Genomic DNA, 23,981 nt, shown 5'->3' with positions numbered 1-23,981 from the left:
TGTGACCACATTATAATGCTGAAATTAATCCTCCCTCATGTCCTTTATAATTAAACTATTATTACCGAGCTGTAATGTAAAGTGCTACCCTACAATCAAAAAAAAATATATAAAATATCCTCAAGGTCCAATACTCTAATTAATCCTCAAAGATATTCATCCAACACACACACACACACACACACACACACAGGTCCTTTCTTTCTGTTATGTATTAGTGTCTGTGTGTGTGTGTGGGTTAGTAAGACAAGAGTCAACTTGCTGCATTCAGTGAGTTCTGTCTGACATCTAGTGGACAATTGAAGTATTGAACATATTTTTCTCCAGCATTTCATTTACAGTTATTAGAAAACATTTTACTCGTTTACTCACCTCTTTATCCTTTTAAACTTTTATCTTCCAGTAACCTAAATCTGGCATAGCAGACATACGCCAAATTCATACAGAATTTTTAAATTTTTTTTAATAGTTAGTTATATAGCTAGGGATAATGGTTAATTCTTTGATCAATTTAGTTCCTTTTTTTTTTTAAATCAAAAAACTAATTGTTTTGTCCAGAACATATTTAAACATTTTAAAATACAATCTCTGAGAACAAGAATGTAATGAGATCAGTCCAAAACCCAAAGATATAAAAGATAGAAATTAAACAAATTGTTACATTTGAGTAGCTGAAAAAAATTAATATTTGCATTTTAAAAAAATCCTTAATCAAAATTTTTTCCACGTTCTTAATTAGCTCTTTTTATTTTCCACCCATTCTCAAACTAGAATGTAGAAGAGACCGTCGCCTGTTTTATAGTGTTACAATGTAAAACTAGGCGTTAAAATAGAAATGATATAGCATTGCCTAATAATATATTAACTTAATAATATTGACCAAACAACGTTTTTTTGTGTTGAGTTATTTCATTTTTACAAAACCAAAGTGCATAAAATTGAATCCCAACAGACTTTTACACTAAACAAGTTCACACAATGCTGGTTAGGTAAATCTCTCTGTAACTGTGCCGGTGTTTTTAAATCTGGTGACTGTAGCAACATCACCTTAATGAAGTGATGGGTTTTATGTTTGCTAAAGAGAGCTCAAGAGGGGAGCAACCCAAGTTCAATGTGTATTTTCGTGTCCCTGTTATGAGCTGTTACAGCGTGACTGGTATTGTTTTATCCTTGTGAGTCTATGTGTGTGTGTCATCATGGCAAAATGTGGTCCTGGAGACACCTACTGTAGCAGGATCTACCACAGAAGTGGTTTTGAGTACTTTGCCGAAGGTTTCTACACTGAACACAATTATAAAGGCAACACTTTTGTTTTTGCCCCCATTCATCATGAGCTGAACTCAAAGATCTAAGACTTTCTCTATGTACACAAAAGGCCTGTTTCTCTCAAATATTGTTCACAAATCTTTCAAAATCTGTGTTAGTGAGCACTTCTCCTTTGCAGAGATAATCCATCCACCTCACAGGTGTGGCATATCAAGATGCTGATCAGACGGCATGGGTATTGCACAGGTGTGCCTTATACTGGCCATAATAAAAGGCCTTAGGCTGGCCACAATAAAAGGCCTTGGGCTGGCCACAATAAAAGGCCACTCCAAAATGTGCAGTTCCATCACACAGCACAACGCCACAGATGCTGCAAGTTTTGAGGGAGCGTGCAATTGGCATGCTGACTGCAGGAATGTCCACCAGAGCTGTTGCCCCTGAATTGAATGTTCATTTCTCTACCATAAGCCGTCTCCAAAGGTGTTTCAGAGAATTTGGCAGTACATCCAACCGGCATCACAACCGCAGACCACGTGTAACCACACCAGCCCAGGACCTCCACATTCAGCATCTTCACCTCCAAGATCGTCTGAGACCAGCCACCCGGACAGCTGCTGCAACAATCGGTTTGCATAACCAAAGAATTTCAGCACAAACTGTCAGGAATATTATTAATGGTTAAACCCAAAATTTTATTGGTGTATTGTGTCAACAAAAACTGTTGTACAGCTTATTTAACCCCTGTGCTTTGTTGATTGAACTGCTATTTGTGTAAAAAGTGACAATAGTTCCTAAAATACGCCTTAATTTTCTTTTATTCTGGCCTTATGAAAGTGTAGAAATAGTATTCTCTTTTCCAAAGTAACGGATTGTACATTTGATAACGGTGACAAAATACTGAAATGACTATAAATAATTATTACAACAAATAAGAAGAAATTTCATTTATGCAGGAACAACTATAATTGAATTTTGATTGAAAAAAAAGTTGACAAAGAAATGTTAAGTAGGTTTCCTAGACTTTAGCACACATAAAACTCCGATAACAAAAATCCAAACATACTTATTTGGGAGGGGTGGTGCTGTCAACACCAATCGCAGACACAGACAGTTTGGAAACTTGTTGTATTTAACCAGTTTTCACAGCTAGGAAATACTTCTGTTGTGGTATCTGTTCAAAATCCAGTTTATAAACAATACTTATTAGAAAAAATCATAAAGTATCAAGCTGAAAAAACAATGTTAGGTATGTTTTTTAAACATCATAAAGCAGAGCCTGACTCCAAAATTATCCAAACATTTGCATAGAGGTCGAACTGAGGCAGCATTTAGCGTTTTAGCATTTAACAGCTATTTGCCTCAAGCGTTGGTGGAGACCAAAAACAGAGTTCAAAGAGAGAGAAAGTTGGAATCAACATGAATAATCATGTTGCTTCATAACTGCTGGATGTGGAAGGAAGCAACTGTTTGCCGACAAGTTCAACTTAAAATGAGGTGTCAGTCTTGTGTTAAAGAAGGTCCAGGGTCTCCAGGTCTAAACAAAACAGTAAGGTTGAAAAAAAATACCAGATTCGACCCTGGTGTATTTGCCACCTCTGACCCTAAGCCAGCTTAACTCCTGATTCTCCATATATGGTTCAGTTTCTGCTCATGTTTGGTTCTCTGGTGCCAGAACTCAGCCGAGAGTGCCGACACTGAGCTGCAATAGGTTCAGTGCGCAAGAGAACACTAATATCCGTCGATGTAAATAGCAACACAGGGTTTGTAGTTTTAATGGACTACAAAGACCATCAGGACAGACTGTGGTGATGGTGTTGAGATAAAAAATCTGGAGGAAGACATGACCATGTTGGTGCAGAGTGGTGAGAGAGAACGAGCGAGCGAGCACGGGGAGCATTCTCTGGTTTTCTACCCTCCTCTTCCGTTAAAGGGACAGTTTAGGTTTTTCTCTCAAGATGTCTGAAGATGAATCGGCAGTAACCAAACTGGTGTCGGTGGACTTTGAGATCTTCGGTTACGTTCAGGGTCTGTATATTTACCTCTCCCCCCTCTTCTTGCTCTCTTTTCTGCTCTGCTCTGTGAGCTGAGGCTGTAAAATGATCTGCTGCTGCTTAATTTAGGAACAGCACAGCTCTGCTGCTGGCAGGATCTCACTGCACTCTCACTTCCTGCAGCTTCAGGACAGATTATTGTGAATTTATTGGAAAATCTAGTGAGCTGTTTGCTTTAGTTGGTTGAAATAAGAAAAGCTGCAACATCTAATACAGAAAATTGCATATAAGCTGCTAAATGTTTTCTAAACATTGTAGTGAATGTTCCTAATTTGTTTTCTGATTACATAGTTTAAGCCATTTTCTCTCTTTTTTTCCCCCTTTTTTTTATTCTGACAGGAGTCTGTTTCAGAATGGTGAGTTTCTCTGCGACTGTTTGCTCCCATCACCGCCTGCTGTTTCCTTTGCCACCATCCAGAACTAGATTTCAGTTCATTAACAGCCCTCTTAACAACCTGTAACCCGGGGCTTCCCTAACCCTGAACGTTTATTAACCCTGTGATGCTTCGGTATGAGGTTCTTCCTCGTCTTTCCACTGCTCAAACAGGGATGTTTCAGATAGATCATTAACATGTCGACAGTAGGACAAACTACACAAAGCCATTATTTTTTTAGTCTGTTTGTAAGGTAAAAGTGAAGTAAAAAGTTGTGGGATAGACAGAAATGCAAGATGTGAGTTTGTTTTTTTCAGATTTATGTTTATTAAAGGGACTGCTGGGGCCAACACAATCCTGCACCATTGCATGCACTGTGATACTTACTCTGTAGTCTTATCCTGTCAATATCAGGCTATCCTGGCACAATTGTTGAGTGTCATTGGAATCAAAATACATAACTGTGATCCCATAGGCATCCAGGAAATTAAGATATGCAAGTAAATTTAGAGGGGGGGGGGGCTTTTTCTATGCTTTGTTTGAGGGGAGGCCCACAGTCTCAGACCAGAAACCCCTGGTCTAACGCTGCGTTCCAGACCGGTCGGAACTGGGAAATTTCTAGAAATATCTGATTTTGGCATGACGCCAAATGTAAACAATCCACCTGGCTGACTGTGACAAACTTATTTTTCTTTGACAAGTTTATGCACAGTTGAACCCTCTGCAGTGCACTTGGATGGCCATTTTATTAAAAACAAGTGACGAATAGGCTATACGTTACTCGTTCACTGTGTACCCGTCTAGCTACATCAGTTGGTAATTCGCAGCAAAAGTAGTAAGCTGTATTTCCAAATGTTTCACATTTCTGGGCATTTTTTACATTTTCCTGAATAACTTTTGGGCAGAGAAGATGACTTACAGAGATTGTTTACTGTAACAGCTACCTGATAACAATGACAAAATATTTCTGCATTATAATGAAATACTTTACTCTACCTTTTAGCATATGATTAACCATTAACCATGTGTGCTTCCATTGGAGCGCCATTGTTGTCGAGTTCACGAGAAGGAAATCCGACTTTAAGTGGCGTTCCATAGTACTTTTTCTAGTTTGGGAATTTCCCAGTTCGGAGGTGAAAGGAACGCAGCATAAATGGGCTCCTGTTAGCTCACCTGCAACATGTACAAGGCTGAGTCGTTACCACAGCGGCTCTTTGCTGCATGTCATCCCCTCTCTCTCTCTCTCTCTCCCACATTTTGTCTCTCTTCAGCCGTCCCTATTAAATAAAGGTCCATTGAATTGCAAAGTGGAGCAAAAAGTGTTTAAATGGCATCAAGAGAGTTCCTTTCTGGGACAGACTGGAGTCCAGAAAGAACGTTAACTAATTTTCCTAGATTTTTTTGACCATGGCATTCCCCACCTGTCCAATTGCCACCACTAGCTTTCCCACCTCAGCCTTCAGCCAAGAATCTTTAACCCTCTGCACGCTTTCTTTGTGTTCTCAGTCATTGGTCTGTTAAGTCTCCCTGCGTTCGGCCTGCAGCTTGCCTGCCTCAGTCTCTGTGCGGCTGTTTGGACTGCTCTGTGCCTACTTACTGATTCAGACTCTGTGCTCATACGGTGTCCGTCCACACCAGTTCATGCAGACACAGTTTGTTTTTATGCTATCAGACTATTGCTCTTAGCATCGTGTCAAATCTGGACCAAGACTTGTTCTGGGTTGTACTCAAAGTTAGCAGAAAACAAAAAAGAAAAAGTAATTTCTTTGTATCCAACGTAACACATGTCCACATGGGTTAGTGGAACTTTTTATTAGATGCCTAAGAAAACTAAGCATGTATAATATTAACCCCTTCCTGCCTCTCTGCAGTACACAGAGAAGAAGGGTCTGCAGCTCGGTCTGGTCGGCTGGGTGAAGAACACCCATGGTGGGACTGTGGTGGGACAGGTCCAGGGTCCTGCTGACATGGTGGAGAAGATGTGAGTCTGTACTGTAACTACACTGCAACACAAAACAACAGCTTTAGATTTTTCTTAATAATGAAAAAAGATTCTATTTACACATTTTATGACAAATTTAAATGTAGCCTATATAATATACCTGATGAAGATTGTGCAGACCAAAAGTAAATATACCTGCAGTAAGCAAAACAGGAGAAATGTGTAGTTTTTTGGAAGTCTTCTGACAAATAATGAGAAGAATTGCACTCTGACCTGAGCTTTGCTTTTACATTCACTACTTTGGGTTGTGGTGTTACTTTCTTTTCAGCCACTAGATGGTGTCCTTTACCTTCACAACAGTCCAGTCTGCACTTCAGCTCTGAGCAGGTTTCTTTTTCTATTCAGTCCAGATAATTGAGGAGAAAATAATGTTTGTTGTTCAGAATGACCTGATCAGAAAGCAGTTCATGAACACATCACTGTTGTCACCTCTGACAATTACACAAAACACAAATTCTTCCCCCTCACTGTCATCGGTGTGTTTCTGTATTCACTGGATTGATGGTAATAATCAATTGTGAAACTGAAGCCGGAGCTCAGGCTGTTCTGGCGTCATGTAACCAGGTTGTGGACGTCTCATTTAGATGACGTCACTGCCTCTGGGGATCTGCCGCTCTCTTGCAACCCCCCCCCCCACACACACACCCCTTAAAGCATCAGACAGGTGGAGTTTCCTGAACCAGAGCTGCCAATAACAGAAAAATACAATAAATACATACTGAATCAGCTAAATCATTTTTAAAAACATTCTGCTATTGGTATAATGAGACTAATACTTCAAATTAAATGTGTCAAAAGGGATTTATTTCTCTAGGGCAAGTGGGGTGATTTTAATCCCGTCTAGAGCTCATATGTGAGTTTTCAACCCTACCCCAGGAATAATTACAGACACAATTACCTAACTGATGTTCGGCCAACTCGTCGGTCCTCGTGTAATTTAAATCCAGTGTGAAGTGATGTCATTTTTTAAAAGTGAATATCTTAGTTTTTCTTCTGCAGAAGAGCTGCTTGTCGTTCCACTCAGTGTGAAATCTGACTTTTATGTCAAAAAACGGAGGAAGTAAAAAATGTTTCTGCTAATCTAGGAAACATGCTAACGCCAAGATGTAGGCCATTTTGGGAACCAACATGACGACAAAGAAAAAATAAAGCCAGGAGACAAGAGCCTTTAAAAATGTGCTGTGTTAATGTCAGCTATATGTAGGTAGTTATAATTTTCTTATGAGTCTCATTTTAAATCCTATATTTGTTTACATTTTTGGCGAATTAGCTCCATTAAAAGTAGCTAAATTAGCTGTTATCAGCACCTGTTTGCAGTGTAACCATGGATGTACAGACAACTATCACTGGATTACTTTGATACTGAAGAAAACTTAAAAACATGATGATTCTCAGGCAAGTTCTTCTTCTAGTCTCTATGATTTTTGGACATTTATTCACAGTGGGCATTGGATATGACATCCCAGGGAAGTATAAGTCACACTAAATGATCACGGTGAAGAAAAAGACTGCTAGCTAGCTGACATGGATGCAGGCTTCACATTATTCAAAATATAGATGGACAGAAGGACATGCATTCAGCACTTTCATTAGGCGCGTAACACCTTGTGTTTACATGGCACCTACAGGGAGTCAAACACTCTTTTGCACTCTTATATTTCATGTGAAGTACTTTTCCATTTAGAGTACCATTTGTTTTTCTAAGTCAAGATTGTAAGTAGAGGCGCACATTACCATGACGCAGAGCATTATTTTCTGCATATGGATTTCTGATTACGTTTTGGATCAAGACTCCTGGAACAGAAAGGAGAGTTAGATATAATAAAAGAAGGAAATAAGAGCCGACTCGGTCTTTGTGTTACAGTTTGGTTAAATAGCCGATAAATCATTTTAACCTCACTGTGACTTTTATAAACAGAATGATTAACGCTCACTTTCATTGAAAAGATGAAACACACACGCACTCTACTATTTCCGTCTATTCTATCAGGGATCTTTTATGTGTTTACACACTCGCTCTCATGTCCTTCCCGCCGACTCCACTTCAACCACGACCTCACTTCCTGCGGGGCCTGGGAAACAGGAAGTAGCTGGTCGTCTGTGCAAGAGGGAGGGGGGAACAGGGAGAGGAAAAAAAATAGGAGGTAATAAGAGTTGTAAGGAAAGAGGGGAGAGAGAGAAGGAAGGAGGGAAAAGAAGGGAGAAATCAGAAGGAAGTAGATAACCAAGAAGAGCGATGGAAGTGAGAAATGGTTTTAAGAAAGGATGTAGAGAAAGAGAGAGAGAGCTGGTGGTGGGAGGTGAATGCGTGGGTGGTTTCCTCTTTTTCCTCTGAGAAAAAACAATTCCCACAGAGCCCGCCGAGCGGCTTTAATACACGAGAACACTGAAGGGTGACGGAAAAAAAGAGAGAGAGAACGAGAGAGAGAGATTGGTAAAACAAAAAAGGATCTGAAACTAAAAACATTCCCCAGTTTGGAATTTGCTGGAGTGAAATCAAGTCACGGTGTACAAAACAACATGGAAGGATCAAGGAGAAAAAATCAGAGGGAAGGAGAAGAGAGAGAAAATGTAACAGGTGTCTGACATTCACATGAGTTGGATTAGATTAATCCAGGAACATGATAGAAGTACAGTGTGTGTCAATGTGTGTGTGCTCTTGAATGTCTGTCTTTGTGGGAGTCCTCACAAAGAAACGGCAGCATTTCTGAATTGTTCAAAGGCTTAAGATGATATACGGCTTGTTTTGTCTCAGATGCAGTGGAAGTAGTAGTAGGAGTCAACAATTTTAATAATAAGACTGCCATTCACGCTATAGCACCAGCCTAAATGAAGAAGTTTAACTCTTAATAGAATCCGCCGTGGAGATCTGGGGATATTATTAATTTAAAGATAAACTGCAGAAAAGTCAATGGAAGAAAAAGTCCAGTATGACATTTTTAAAGAACTCCTCACTATCTTCAGAAAAGCAAGACAAGCTGATTTGTAAAAATCATAATCCCAGAATGCTATTCTCAACTATTGACATCCACTCTTTCATCATCTCTGCATCCAAATGTATAGACATTGCAAAAATCAGATCAGATCTAAACCATGTTTTATAGAATACGCCCCTGTCTTTGGACACTTTTCCTCTGCTTAAGATTGCTATGAATGGGTTTGGTGCTGTTGATAAAGTAATGCAACTAAAAGTGCTGGCGATTGTAAATCACTCACTACTCACTGGTATTTTACCTCCTGCACTGAAAACTGCTGGATGGATGAATAATTGGGCCATGACTTTGCTTGTGCAACAGGCTGCAGGAAACTGTCAAACGAATCATTTTTGTATTGGTTATGAGTTTTGGAAGCAACTGACCTGCTGATGAAGCGGCAGATCACAAAAAAGTCCATATAGGACATTTTGAAAGAAAGGACGAGCAGCTTGTTTATATAATGAATAATATTACAAAGATTACAGTCTGGACCTGCTCTATGAAAAGTGCCCTGAGATAATTTGGTGCTTTAAATTTTAATTTTAAATTTGTCCTTTACTTTGGAGGACATGTTGCTTTGTGGGATTGAGTTTCAGACCATGGGACTGACGAAATCTTTGGAAACCGAGGACGTTTGTATTGTAATAAAGGTCCTTACTTCTTCAAAGGGATGTTTGAGGCATAAATCTTGGTTCTCAACATGCAGTTGTGATGGTTAAAGGAAAATTCCAGTTTATAACAATTTGGGCATTATTTTTGTAGTTTTGTTCATAAACATTAAATTCAAGTGAACGTTATTATAACTTGGTTTGGTTTGTTTCCAACCAGTCTGATCGTCTGACTGCTCATGTTTCTATTTAGTGACGTCACCTTGTTCGATGATCTCAGCTTCGGATGAGGACAGTGTTATTATTACTGAAATGGCAGAAATGGCAGACAAAGCTAAAAGACCCTGAAATATCCTTTTTAGGGCTGGGGGGTTAGGGAACATATCATTAATACGGGTCTTCAGAAGAATAGAAGTACAAACATGTTTGTGTGTGTCACAGGGATCAGTGTGTTGTTTTGGGGTAAAATGGCAGCAGATTACGAACCACCAAACATCCATCTGCTGGAGACTTAACACTAAGCTCTCTTTGTGTGTCTGTGTGTGTGTACAGTAGAGTAGTAGGTCATCACTCGACTGTAGATGGAGAAGTCTTTTGCCAAAAGAAGAATAAGTAGGACAGGACTTGTGTCTCTTTCACAAACTCTCTCTCTCTCTCTCTCTCTCTCGCCACCTCCCCCTCTTTTTCTCTTGCTCGCTCTCTCTTTCTGGCTGAGCTTCAGTCAGTGCAGCTACATGGACGTGACCCTGATCCCCTGCAATCTCCTCTAATCTCCACACACACACCATGAGAAGCATCATACAGTCATAAAAACAGCCAGTCAGTGGTAAAACTGAGTCTTTCTGCTGCAGAACACACTCAGATTCTCAGGGTTAAATATAGCTGCAGGAATGTTAGTATTTTCCCATCATGCCCCTGGTTGTCCAGATGCTGGCTTGACCCCTGGCTAGCTGGTTGTGATTATTATTTTGTTTTTGTCTAGATTTTTGTCCCACAAGCAGTGAGGCCCATGATGATGATGTCAGTCTGTCTGTCCAACGTTTTGTCCACAGCATTTTATCTGAACCACCGCTGGGGTTTCACGAAGACAGACTAATAATCTAACTAATTTACAAATGTAATGTAAATGTAATCCATCGCTAATGGTCAGACTTCAGACAGAAGTCTCAATTCATCTGTCACACAAAGCTGCCACGATAATTTGCTATGAATTCTGGGTAAATAAAGGACTTTGTGGGGCAGAGCTGAATCTCAAGTCTGACAACACCTATGATTTTAAAAACCAATTATTACAATGGTTAATGCACACCTGGTAGTCAGTGCGTGGGGAAATGAAATCAAAAGAAAAAGTTGAAATTCTGCACACTGATAAAATTTAATAAATATATATTTATATTTATATAGGTTTATGTTTTATAGTTGTTGTGCACCTAGTCACCAAAACAAATTCCTTGCAACTGTAGATCCAATAAATCCACTTCTGATTCAGTCATGGACCTTCGTCCAACATCCTCAATTTTAAGGGAAAAAATCAGTTTTTATCCACGTTAAAAAAAGCAAGACAGAGTCAACGCTCAAATACTGTACTTCAGTATAATTCTAAGGTACTTGTACGTTACTTGAGGGTTTTAATTTTATGCTACTTTATAGTTATAGTTACTACTTTGCAGGTGAAGATTTTAAAAACCTATAAAGATCATATAAAATACAATGCATTGTTACACAGTAAATTAAACCACACAACAGTATAAAAATGACTTACTATAAAATTAACTCAACTGCAGATACAACATTAAAATGCATCTTACCTGTTACTTCATCAATAACAATAATAATCTAATATAATATTGTAATAATGAGAGCCCATTTTGGCTGCATAGTGAGTACTTTTATACTTCAGTTAAATTTCTTTGATAATGCTTTTGTACTTTTTCTAAATTCTACGATTTTGAACGCAGAACTTTCACTTGTAATTTTGAAATTGTGGCATTGCTATTTTTTTTCAAGTAGAGGATCTTCATACTTCTTCCACCACTGGTCAAGTGTACAACAGATTGTGCAGAAAACGGCAGCAGTGTGAGAAAAGTACAAAGTCTGGTCACACAATGCCCAAATGTCACTTAAGAATGTAAACTGTTCTTACTCTGAATGGGATTATATTATTATCTCATTGTGGTGAACAGAAAAAAAACCAGTTCATATGAACATAATCATCGTGGTTTTAATGTTGAACCTGCAGGACTTCTACCTCTTTTATCTGCGTCCTCCACAGGAAGGTGTGGTTGAGTAAAGAAGGAAGTCCAAGCAGTCGGATCTCCAAAGCCACCTTCACCAACCAGAGAGCCATCGACAAGCTGGAGGTCTCCGGATTCAAGACTCGCTTCTGACCAGCTGAAGACAAAAACACTGAGAGCTGCCTCTTGTGGTCAGACCTGTGCACAAAGCTCTCAGTAATGATTTGAGTTTAGTTTTATATACATGCTTCTGTAGATTTACTGAATGAAGACTGTTGACTCTGGTTTGAGTCCAGTCCCTCTAGATAAGAACAGTGGAAACTTTCAGGCTGAAAGTGTACTGTCAGACAAATAAATATATGGTAATGTTATATTTATAACAAAAGAAGCATCTTTGTGTATGTATCCATCTGTGCGAGTCAAAGCCAAAAGTCAAAAATACCCACTGCTTTGAAAACATTGTACTGAAGCAGTTAAAGCAACTATGTGTAAAAATTATGTGTGATTATAACATTTTGTTACTATTCTACTAGCAATATATTTTTGTTTGTTACATTAAAGTAAAATTAACAAGTTACAATATAATGAACTGCTCTTAAGTTTATGTACATGTACTCTCTGGTCATTTCACATATCACCTGTTGTTTAAGAACCTGGTCCCAGGCTAGTGCCACTACACTAAAAACATTACAGTCTCAGTATTCTGAACAAGAAAATCGATACGTATTCATCATTGGAAAACCTGGTTAAATATGTAAATGCTTGTCTGGTGTACAAGATTATAAAATGATTGACTTCTCCTCCACTCAGTCCGTTTGTTAATACAAGAACAACTGCGTATCGTTGCACAAGAGGGTCAGCGAGCCGGGATTGTATTATCCCACTCATAAAAAGTGCTTTCAGTCTGCATTTTCGGGTTAAAGCTGAAAAATCAGAATGGAACTCCAGCCCAGCTGCTATCAGATAATTGGACACTTACAGCTCATTTAAACCTCTTGGGAACAGACACCTATTTCCTGGGAAAATGCCTAAAATAACAAGATACAAGAAATGATATTTTCATTCTCGCCTGGTATAAAATCTATATTTTAAGAGCAATATCACCATCAAAACCATCATCCTGTAGATTATAATGCAAATAGAAACAAATAGACAACAGTTATTGCACAGTATTTCAAAAATATACCAGGCGAATGTCCATTTTTTGGCCATATTCACTGTTTATATGTTCACTTTTATTGGGAGTTTTCTTCAAAACTCTATTTCTGTCCATACAACCACGTTCCAAATAACAAAGCTTCCAAAACACTGAAATATTGATAAAAAACGTGAACATTCATCAATATTCCTATGACTGAAAGAACTCCCATGCTTTACAGGCCCACAACTTGAGAACAGAACATCCTACTGTAAGGCTACGTTCAGACTGCAGGCCAATGTGACCCAAATCCAATTTTTTTGCCCATATGTGACTCAAATCGGATATTTTTATGTCAGTGTGAACAGGCCAAGTCGCGTGGAATCTGATCTTTTCCAGTTCTGAATTGGGCCACTTCCATATGTGGTCCAAATCCGATACAGATCGGGTCTTTTTAAATGCGACCTCAGTGCTGCTGTAGACTGAGCTATCATCATTCGCTATCATCTGCTCTCAAATTTCCTTTCTTATTCCTGAAACCCACCGGACCGGAGCTCCGGAAGAGAGGAAGGGAGTTGTGGGGCAGATGCATTGAAACCGTAATGAAAAGAACAGAAAGTTGTGAACACTTGTCATAAGTCGGGAGAAATGTGACCCGTGAGAGGACAATGAAAAAGTCAATGAAAGAGTCTCCCGCAAGCTAACCAGAGCTATGTTGCTCCTTGTTTACTTCCAGAGGTGTGGACTCCACATGACTTGGACTCGAGTCACAAAAATGATGACTTTAGACTCGACAAAATCAAAGAAGACTTGCGACTCGACTTTGACTTTAACACCAATGACTCGTGACTTGACTTGGACTTGAGCCTTTTGTCTTGAGCTGACTTGACACTCCCCATGCCCGAATATAAATTATGATATAAAAAACGTAGCGCGGTGCTCAATCACATGTGGCTTCCTCCAGCAAGAGGGAACGATCACCGACCACCTCACCGATCTCTTGTCTCTTGCCCTGTACACCCAAGCGACCCACTCCTTCTCCGGTACCTTCAATGGGTTGTGTAGCAGGCCTACTACCGGCGCGCTGTGAACCGTTCGTGATCGTTCCCTCTGGCTGGATGAATTTTACGCATAAATCATGCACAACAGCTGGGGCCCTGACGCAGCACCACACAACTTTCTAAATTCCTCCACCTCATGGAGAAAAGAAAGGTCAGGTCAAAACAGTGTAGAGAGACTGCTGCAGCTGTTGCGTGAAGCTGCTTCCACCAATTATAAAACAATTTAAGATAAAACGATAATAGCGCCGTGTGCTGTTTCACAAACGACGCTCGTTTTGTTTTATAAATCCAGCGCACCTCTTTCCTTCACAGCTGAGGCTCTTGTCCCTCCCTAAAAGGTGTGTTCAGTGTTGATTTACCTGATCGGTGCTCTAAAATATCCACGGTGTCTACTCTTCTAACTCATAGCGATTTATAGTTTTCTCACCGCTGGTTTCTGTCACTGCATCTCCCGACAAAACACCACGGTTTTATTTCAGCGTTCTGTAAGTAACTTCATCAACTCGAGTAGTTCACCTGTCACCTGCTCTGCTCCCCTCCGTGCACACACACACACACACACACACACACACACACACACACACACACACACAAACAAACAAACACAAACCTACACAAACATACACACACAGAGTCCCCTCAGTGACCCATCAGTCACCCAAAGCTGAAACTGTGCTGCTACCTCTTGTCCTGTAGATGCTGCTTGAAGTTAATAATGTTGGATTATTGTTTCTTATTTCATGGGCTATATGAGATGTTGGAGTAATGCATATAATAATTAATATAAAAGAAAGTATTACATTTTAGAAGTTCAATAGTTTAATGTTTGACCAAAATAATTAACTGCCCTACATGAACATTTAATTTAATTCATGAAATTATAGAACATCTGTTGTGTGAAACTGCACCTCTACCTTCTTTCTGTACAGGCTAATGCTTCATTCAATACATTTTTTATTTTTAACTTATGAAAACTTTTGAAATGGTTTTTAAATTTGGTGAAGAGCGCATTATGACTTGTTTAGGATTTAAAACTCAAAGTTTAAGACTTGGACTTGACTTGGACTTGTTGGTCCTTGGCTTGAGACCTTACTCGGACTTGCCACTCATGATCGGTCTGGACATGGGACTCGATTTGGGACTTGAGTGCTAAGACTTGAGACTTGACTCGAACTTGTAAAACGACAACTTGGACCCACCTCTGTTTACTTCTGTAGCCTGTAACAGCGTGCTGCGTGTCACGTCGTGTTATTCTTCTGCGCATGTGGGTCACTTTCAGGCCGCGGACAGTTCACACTGGAGTCTGATATGGGCCACATTTAAACAATAATGTGATCTGTCAAACAAAAAAAAAACAGATCTGGGGAAAAAATCGGAATTGAGCATTAAGGCCTGCAGTCTGAACGTAGCCTAAATGGGCTCTTTCTATTCATCATGAGCAGACAAATCGTTTGATATTTTAGATGTAACTACAGTGGGTCGGTCGTTAGACGAAGATAAGTCAGCGGTTGTAACTGTATATGTAAATTAGTCTGTTTGTTGTTATTATTATCCTGCTAATAACACTGTCAGTTTTGTGATGTGAGTGATGCGAGTTACACAGCAGATCAGAGCTGGCGCCGAGCTTTCTTTAGAGCAGTCGGACTGCTGTGTAGGATGAGATGAGAGATATCTGGATGGCAATAACTGCAGCCACGGTCAGTGATCACAGAGCAGATATGTTGTGATATAAGCTCATTTTGATGCTTGGTGTTTGGTGTGTGTTTAGTGTGGATAAAAATGGTTGGTTTGTGATTGTAGCTGAGCCTCCTAGCTTCACAGAGGTGTGTGGCATGGATAGGGTTACAAAATACTTGGATCGGACATGGATTTACCATTTGCATATTGCACGTCGTCCGGGTAATTCAGGACTTAACAGGTGCCAGTTTAAAGAAATGTTTAATCAATACTCAGCCCTGTCGGCTCTGAAACTTAATGCATGTCGCTGTCCTCAGGCTGTCTGCTGTCACCTGTTGCTTTCTTGCTGCCCTCATGTACCTGCATGCACGTATATTTAGTTTTTTCTGGGTTAGATTGGTGTAAACTGTCCGTCCTCTGCACCTGTAAGTATGTATGTATGTTCTCTCATTATGAGCGTTTAGGTTGCATGTTGCATATCTTTCAATGGTACCTGAAGTACATGAAGAAGTATTTCAGTACAGAGTCTGGATTAATATTTTCTTTTGCATGCTCTCATAATGTATGACTTAATTTTAAATTACTCTGTTAAATTGTTTTTAGGTTTTTTAGGTTGACTATATAACAACTGTCCAGGGACTATTATCTTTTCCTTAACTCTGGTGCTTTTACTGAGATGTTTTCTTATTGTGCACTGTCCCTGCTAAATTAAACTGAATAATAGTAATTTGTTACGCTAAATAAAATGAAGTGGATTCGGAGTAATTCATTTTCTCCAAAGAATATCCTTGACATTTCATGACCATGTCAGGGTTATAAAAAACAACTGAATGTGCCAACTATTTAAATGTGGCACTTACTCTTTAAACAATTTAAATCAATCTTTAAATCATCGGCCTTTGAGCAGCAGGTTGCTGGTTTGAATCCCCTGAAATGTGTAACTGTGCATCTATATCGGTTTATGATGTAAACAAACACACCCCGGCCATGTTGTCTTTACATAACAGGTCACGTGACCCCATTACCTGTCATCTGATCCAATTATATCACAGCCCTGACACAGCAGGAACAGAGCTCCTGTTCACTGCAGCGACTCAGCATGTGTGTGTCAGAAATTAATATAAAAACTGGTGCTACACTTGGTGGACGCTGAGGATCAGCTCCAGCAGTGTGTATGTATGTGTGTGAGTGCGTGCGCTTAGAGACCAACTCTCCCTAGATACACTGTTAGATTTGGATGCTTTGTCGTCATGCCAACCCATCCATAGACATTACTCACACACACACACACACACACAAGAGAGGAGGAGGCGTTATTAGTTATTTGTGTGTGTTTGAATAGGATCTTAATGGCATAACGCCACAACATGCAATGAAATAATAGCCCCACCGTTTTCTGTCTCCAAAGAAAATACCAAAAAGTAAAAGTCAGTGTAGACATTTATTCTCTTCTATTCTACTATATGTTTATATCGATGACGGTGCTGAGTAACAGAAACACGTCTCTGTATAATACAGTGGTTTAACAGCACCACGAAATACATCCTCAAAATTCCTCCTTCTCTCTCTCTTGGATCTTGAATAAAAGTTTCACTCCTGCATTGTCATAAAAATCTGGATGACCACACAGCACGCTGGGTTGCAGAGCAAGAGGCGTGATAAGGTCACCTTCACCTGCAACGTTCCATAATAAACAAACTATACATCCTAATTAGGTAAGCAGCACAGAACGTGTATGGCCTCGTGTTTACTCGTAAGTGCTTCTTTATCAAGAAGTTTCTTTCCAGGTGTCTTTTTGACAGGTAACAGGCCTGACGTCTCAGAGAGAAAGCTTTTTGTCCATGACCACTCAAATGCAAACCTCATAATCCTCCACGTCCTGCAGCACTTCTCACACTTTCTCTTCTGTTCACTGCTAAATCTGGTGCAAATAATACAGCAAATAATAATACAGCCACCCCCACACTCATACTGGTGTGGTGCCATGAGCGAGGGGAGGGGGGAGGAAAGAGAGAGAGAGAGAGAGAGAGAGAGAGCGAGCGAGCGCCCACCCACACACTTCAATGTGGAAAAGCTGGAAAAAAATCCACTGGCCTCGACCTCCTCTTCTTCCTCCTCCCCCTCTCCCAGCAACCACTCTGGCATCCCATAGTGGTCACCAAGGAAACGCCACTCATGTCAGGAAGTGTTTGTGGGAGAGATACTAAAAGAAAAGAAAAGTTGACACCGTCTCGTTTCTCCGGTCCTCTCCTGCTCTCTAAACTCCTTCTCTCCTCTCCTCTACTCTAAAACCCCCTTTTGCCTCCTTATTTTTTCTCTATCCATCTCCTTTCTCTCTGAATATCTGCTCGGCACTTTACCTGCCCACACAGTTGGTCTTATTCATCATGTTACACACACACACACACACCTGAGTGGGTGCTGACAGCCAGCTGTTGCCAGGCAACATGTTGAAGTTGAGTCCAACTCTACTGTGAAAGAAACTCTGACATTTAACACCAGCAACAATCGTTTGTTCTGTTCAGATCCCAGGTCTGAGAAGTGCAATGAAACAACATGTAGGGACAGAAACACAGCAGCTCTCAGGCTGATGGAGCTGAAGTCAAGACTGTTGCAAAGAATTAGCACAAAATGTTTTCAGGGATTTAATAAACTGATGAGGTTTCAGTTGCAGACTCTGACATATGTTTGTACACAGTATTGGTACATAAGACCCTGTCCACATGTACACAGGTAATTTTGAAAACGTAGATTTTTCTGTGCGTTTTGGCCTTTCCGCCACATAAACTGCGTTTTAAGTCACTGAAAACTAACCTTTTTGAAAACTCCTGCCAGGGTGAAGATTTGCAGAAACTCTGTTTGCGGCTTGTGATGGTAGAGTGCGCGTCGTAATCTCCTTTGTTTACACAGGGCGACATTTTGTGCAGTGGCGGACGTGGGACAACAGCGCTCGTTCTAACATTTTTGTTTTGCTAACTTTGGATTCGAGTGTGATATTGAGGAAGAACTCCACTTTACTGTCAGTCCACATATTTGATTCCCCGTTCCTCGATGCGCCATTGCAGGCAGCCGACCAGAAAAACATTTTTTTAGGCTTCTGATTGGCCGACATGGCTTAGGGTCAGGGTGATATTGTTGCCTGCTGGTTTGGCATGCTCCTAACAGGCCTTCAACTGTGTTTTGACATTTTCATGTGGACAGAGATTTTTCTTTTAAACTAAGGAGGAAAAACTCTTGTTAATAAAATACCCGTGTAGGTGTGGACTAGGGCTTAGATTAGACTGAAAAGATAAAAGTCAAATCCATCGTAGGACGTTTAGGTTCTACATAATGCTAGCATCCCACAGGCAGGTGCGAATTAGCTTGAAGCTATAATCTGGTAGAGTGCATGAAATGGAGACGTTTCTGTATTACTGTATGCTGTCCCTTTTAAATGAATAAATTAAATGAAGGCAGAACAGTAAGTTGTAAATTAAACAATATCGAATAAAAAGCAGACTAATCTACAATAATCTCATTTTAAAACATTTTGAAACTATATATATAAACATTTACAGTACATAAAAACTAGAAGGGCGCTGTTAGAATAACAGTAAATCAAAATATGGTTGAGCCTACCTGGATTAATCTGAAATTTATGTTATGTTTTGTTGTATAATTAGATGTGACAACATTCACTTCAGTTATGACAGGTTTGCACATGCGCAATGAATTCAGTTTATTTTGCCATAGACAATGATGCTACCTAAGTGAAAAATGATGAGTGCATCCACCCTGTGAATCAGATCCAGTTCCTCGGCCTATGTTACACCTGTCCACCAAGTTTCATGAAAATAAAATCGAGCCAGTAGTTGTTCTGTAATCCTGCTGACAGACAAAAAACGAGACAAGAAAAACACAACCTCCTTGGTGGAAGTAAAGATTAGCAGGAAGTCAGAACAAGAAAGTCAAAAGGCTGAATAGGGCCTCCTACAGGCTTCAGTATTCATTTACACCCCAAAGTAGGGAGGGTTAAGCTCCTTTGAGAGGTGCACTTTGAGATTTAGGAATCATGGTGGCACTAGAGAAAAGATCAGGGAGGTCCTTGGCCTAGTTACAGAAAGATTCATCCACTGTTGTCCCTGAATATCCTCTGTAAATGTGTCTGACGATATGACCAGTAGTTGTTGGGACATCTGTTACGGTATGGACAGAGAGGACCCAAATGCAGCGCTCAAGATAGACAGGTTTTATTGGGGGGAAAAAGGGGGGTTGAGGGAGAGGCGGACGCCGGGGAAACACAGGCACGGGGAACTGTGGAGACGGGGAAACAGATCGTGCAGGTTAAACAAGGGCTCGAAGGATCGAGAGGCACCGGGTTAGGAGCAACGACGATCAAGCAGGGGTTGACCGGAGAACCGGGGTAGAAGTACTGTTGGAGATGAGGCTGATTGCTGGCAGGTGTGGCAGGCAGAGGAGGTGGCTGACGAGGTGCAGGTGCAGGTCGGAGGGAGAGAGAGAGAGAGAAAAAAAAGGAGAAATAACCAGCACACCCACCGTCAGCCGGGCTGCCACCACAACAACATCCACAATAACACAACAAATAATGTATTAATAAAAAACATTTACAAGATATTTATTCACCTTTCTCTTACTGTGTGAGTGTTGCTGGACTCTTTAGGAGCTGCTGAAGTGTTGGCTAGATGTTTTGTTTCTCAAACACCTTGTGCAGCACCGACTTTACACAGATAACACGAACACTTTTGGTGGGAAAAGGCGTGTTTAGTGAGATTAGTTACATGGCAGTGTTTTAAAGTGCAGCAGGTAGAAAACAGAGAGTGATGTCAGACACAGTCCTGCTCTCAGCCAGCTGCTGCAGGATGGGAATTACCCGCCATGCCCTTTGACCTTCTCCTCACCGTCCTCTGCTTCAAAACAAATATGGCTGCGGTCTGCTGGACATTTCTACATGGTGTCTGGTATCTGAGTGATAATGCTCTGCACACACACACACACTGTCCAAACTGTTGTCTGTGTGTCATCAAGAGCCCAGAAAGACCTTCAAGGCCAGATCACATTCTGCCAACACTCACAGTGTTAATGCACACACACACGCTGCTGCACACTGTTGGATGTCCTTCATACCCAGAATGCATCGTTCTCCGTGTATGTGTGGGGGAGACAGCCATGATTATCTTGACATCATGATATCCCAACGTCCAGGCGTCTCAGTTAACTCTGGGCTAAATTTGTCTGACAAGTAAAAGTCTTTTTAGAGGTCTAGGTTTCATGTAAGATGTTTCAGCAGCATTTCTATGTACACTATTTCAAAATAAAGCAGGCCTTTTACGCTGACATGTTGAACTTGTTTGCAAACTGTTTCTTATTTCCACATCCAGCAGTTACGGAGCAACATGATCAATCATGACGTGTTTGTGTCACCAGTATTCTCCCTCTGTTAGCTCTGTGTTTGGTCTCCACCAGCTCCTGAGGGAAATTTCTGGCTCTTCAGCTGCTAAATTCACCACTATGTTCACCAGCTGGACTCTAACTGTGTCTGTCTGCTGCTGAGCAGATCGTGTACAGCAGCTTTTTACATATTCTTCTCTGAAAACTGCGCTATGAGACTTAATCAGAACAGTGAAGCTGCAGCCGGACAGACAAAGAACGAGCTGAAAGTCACTATACAGAGAAGCTGCAGATTCAGCTGATTATTCTCTGGAGCTTCATCACTGCCATTCATACATTATTATTATTATTATTATAAAATAAGCCAAATATAGTCATTTAGATGCTGTTGTACAAACAGTTGGATGTAAGGCCGGGATTAAGCTACACAATATCGGCCTGATAAAACAGATGTGGGACATGAGCAACATAAATGAGCATCATCTGAACAACAGTTGGCAGTTTTCTACTCTACTAATGTGTCACAGTGGAAGACAACTGATGCACCACATCCCAACCAAAATGTGACGTCCGGCAGGTAGCAGGCAAGTACGTCAGAGAAATACCAACACACAGTCCCGACACAACACCGGTTCAAAGTGGTATTAAAGCTAAGTGTATCCCACAATGCACCACGGTCTACTGTTCGACACCAGCTCATTTGTTGGCGGTAAAGAGCCGAGGGAAGTTTACAGCATGAATATGATTTTCATGTTCAAACACTATAACCTGTTGTGGTAAAACCTCCACAGACGGTTATCACAGATGAATCCGTTCTTCTTGATGGGACTGATAAGAATAAAATCTCACATCTGACATAAATAGTAAATATATCTTTTGTGGAAGGTTTTGAGTAATATGGTCTGACCTTAAAAATGTTATCAGACAAAATATCACGTTGTTTCTCTGTTTTCATTTACAGTAGACCTCTAGACAACTCGATTTAATTGCTATATTACTGTCATCTGATCATAACAATCATACTATGTGTGGAAATCAAAGAAAACATCAGAGAGCTGAATAAAACTATACATTTTATTTGCATGAGTGATGGATAAAGCTCCATGTGCTTGTTGCCTTAACGGGCCCTCGTATGCACCTGCAAATACCAAAAGTATGGGGGTGCGGATGAGCTGTTGTCAGGTGGAACAGTGAAAATGTTGCTTCCTTATCACCTCTGTAAGTTGTGGAAGCTCTTATTGTTCAGGGTCCAACATGTAGTCTGTCTCTTATGACTCTGTGATCAACTACACAGTGACCGGTGCTTAAAGGGTCCAGGAGTTTTCTGCGAAAGCCTTCACTTTCCTTTTTCCTGTGCCGACTGTGATACCGACATGGATGAATGTAGCTGAGAGATGATTCATCAGAGTAGGAGGTTTAGGAAGATCGGTGCTTGGACAGAGAGCTGCAGGGTTTGAGTCTGTCTGCTGGACACAGGGAGGATGTGGTGGTTGAAAATGTGAAGATAAGAGCGGGGTCAGCATTAAATTTCCCCTCAGACAGACGGCCCTGATGGGGAGATGGGAGTTCAAACATTTCAAATGAATAGAGGAGTGTCAGTATATCAAAACACGCAGTAATTTGTATTCATATATTAAATCTGTTGTATCACACTCATCCCCAACTTTTCAGAGTCAGGGCTGTTTGGCATCATTCAGTCTCTGCAGACTCTCCCACCTCCTCTCTGCTGCCTGAATCTCCGCCTCCCACTCAGACTTCAGAAGCTGGAAGCGCTCCATATACATCTCACAACAGCTTTGAGGGGTGGAGACGTCGTAGTGGTACAGATGGACTCTTAAAAATGTATTGTCACTTGTCACTAGAGCAAGGAGAAAAGGTCAAGTTAAGTTTTATTTTTCCACTGTGTAAACAGTTTCCTGCATGTACCGTACACCCAGACACCATCTGTATCAGAAATCTTCTTCTTAGTGTAGAGATATGTTGAAGGCTAAACCAACAGGAACACTTTCTAAACTGCAGAACACAGTTTAATATTCTCTGATGCAGCGAGATACAAACTTAAATTCCAGATCAGGTTTAATTATAAACCACATTTCATATAAATTAACCTCAAATTGCTTTTAGAAAAGAGCAAAGAAATGCACACAATTGAACGCAAGCATTTGATATTTGCATGGAAGGGTTATAAATATCAAAACCACACCAGTGGTGTCAGGGGAATGGGTTTTAATAACCTTAACTGTTCACCGGGGATGTGAAAGACTTTAAGTTTGAAGTAAATTTAGGCCTAGTGTACTTGAGTGTTTTCATTTTATAATTCTGCGCACTACATTATCAGAGGCAAATATTGTAGCCTACTTTTTAATCAACAATATGTACTTGATATCAGGTTAATTTGCAGATTCAGATTAATATTATTAATTATAATCAACAAATTAATGAATACCATTACGGATACAGACTTTATAGATGCCTTGGGGAAATTCCCAAGCTGCAGCACACACTAAAAATTTCCCTGCTGCAACATTAAAGTGATGAACGTGAACCAGTCGTCAAATGTTTTTACAAGCAAGTCACAATATAGATTCAGATACTAGATGTGAAATGTTACATCTGCCACCACATGCAGGGGCGATTGTAACAACACAACATATAGATACCAAGGATCAAAATAAATTACCAAGAATATATATATATATACATATATGTCTATGAAGATTCTCAGTCATCCAGGTCATAGTTATCCAACGATGGTTAAATTCAAGGGCAACTGGACTTGGTTGAAGATACTGGAAGACGTTTTGTCCCTCATCCAAAGGACTTTTGACTGGCAGGGAAACTCAGCTATTTAACCTCAGTGGGGTCGTTATCCCGGGTCATCGACTGGTTTGTTAGTGTTCCTTGTTGCTGTGACGACAGTCGTTACAGTCGTTAAGACTACCTGCGGCCAAGACTGAACGACCATCGTTGGTATCTTCACCTGAGGCCAAGAGGTTACGTTTGTTGAGTTTCCTGGGAAGTGATGAAAGGACAGCATTGTAAGTGGGGGATAAGTGGTGGCGTAGACCCCCTCCCCTGTTCAATGACGGCTTCTCAACCCTGGTGTAGATGGCTTCCTTGACACCTCTTTCAAACCATCCATCTTCTCTGTCTAAAATGTGCACCTGGTGGTCCTCAAACGAGTGTCCTCTGTCCTTCAGATGCAAG

The 23,981-nt window shown here is 40.5% G+C and overlaps 1 protein-coding gene and 1 long non-coding RNA gene across 2 annotated transcripts; one reads left to right on the top strand and one right to left on the bottom strand.

Annotated features, from left to right (window-relative positions):
* Window positions 1-3,213: 3,213 nt before the first annotated feature.
* Window positions 3,214-12,095, top strand: LOC123981147 (acylphosphatase-2-like). Its single transcript, XM_046065829.1, has 4 exons — window positions 3,214-3,291; window positions 3,657-3,673; window positions 5,563-5,672; window positions 11,549-12,095. The coding sequence occupies exons 1-4, from the start codon at window positions 3,222-3,224 to the stop codon at window positions 11,661-11,663; spliced, it is 312 nt and encodes a 103-aa protein (XP_045921785.1). The 5' UTR covers window positions 3,214-3,221; the 3' UTR covers window positions 11,664-12,095.
* A 9,739-nt stretch (window positions 12,096-21,834) lies between these two features.
* LOC123981148 lies at window positions 21,835-22,743 on the bottom strand. Its single transcript, XR_006827685.1, has 2 exons — window positions 22,491-22,743; window positions 21,835-22,322 (listed from the first exon to the last, which is right to left on the bottom strand). It is a non-coding gene; the product is annotated as an uncharacterized LOC123981148 (long non-coding RNA).
* Between the last annotated feature and the right edge of the window lie 1,238 nt (window positions 22,744-23,981).

The sequence above is a fragment of the Micropterus dolomieu genome, linkage group LG12 (assembly GCF_021292245.1).
Source record: "Micropterus dolomieu isolate WLL.071019.BEF.003 ecotype Adirondacks linkage group LG12, ASM2129224v1, whole genome shotgun sequence".
NCBI classification, from domain to species: Eukaryota; Metazoa; Chordata; class Actinopteri; order Centrarchiformes; family Centrarchidae; genus Micropterus; species Micropterus dolomieu.
This window is presented reverse-complemented; position numbering and strand designations above follow the sequence as displayed.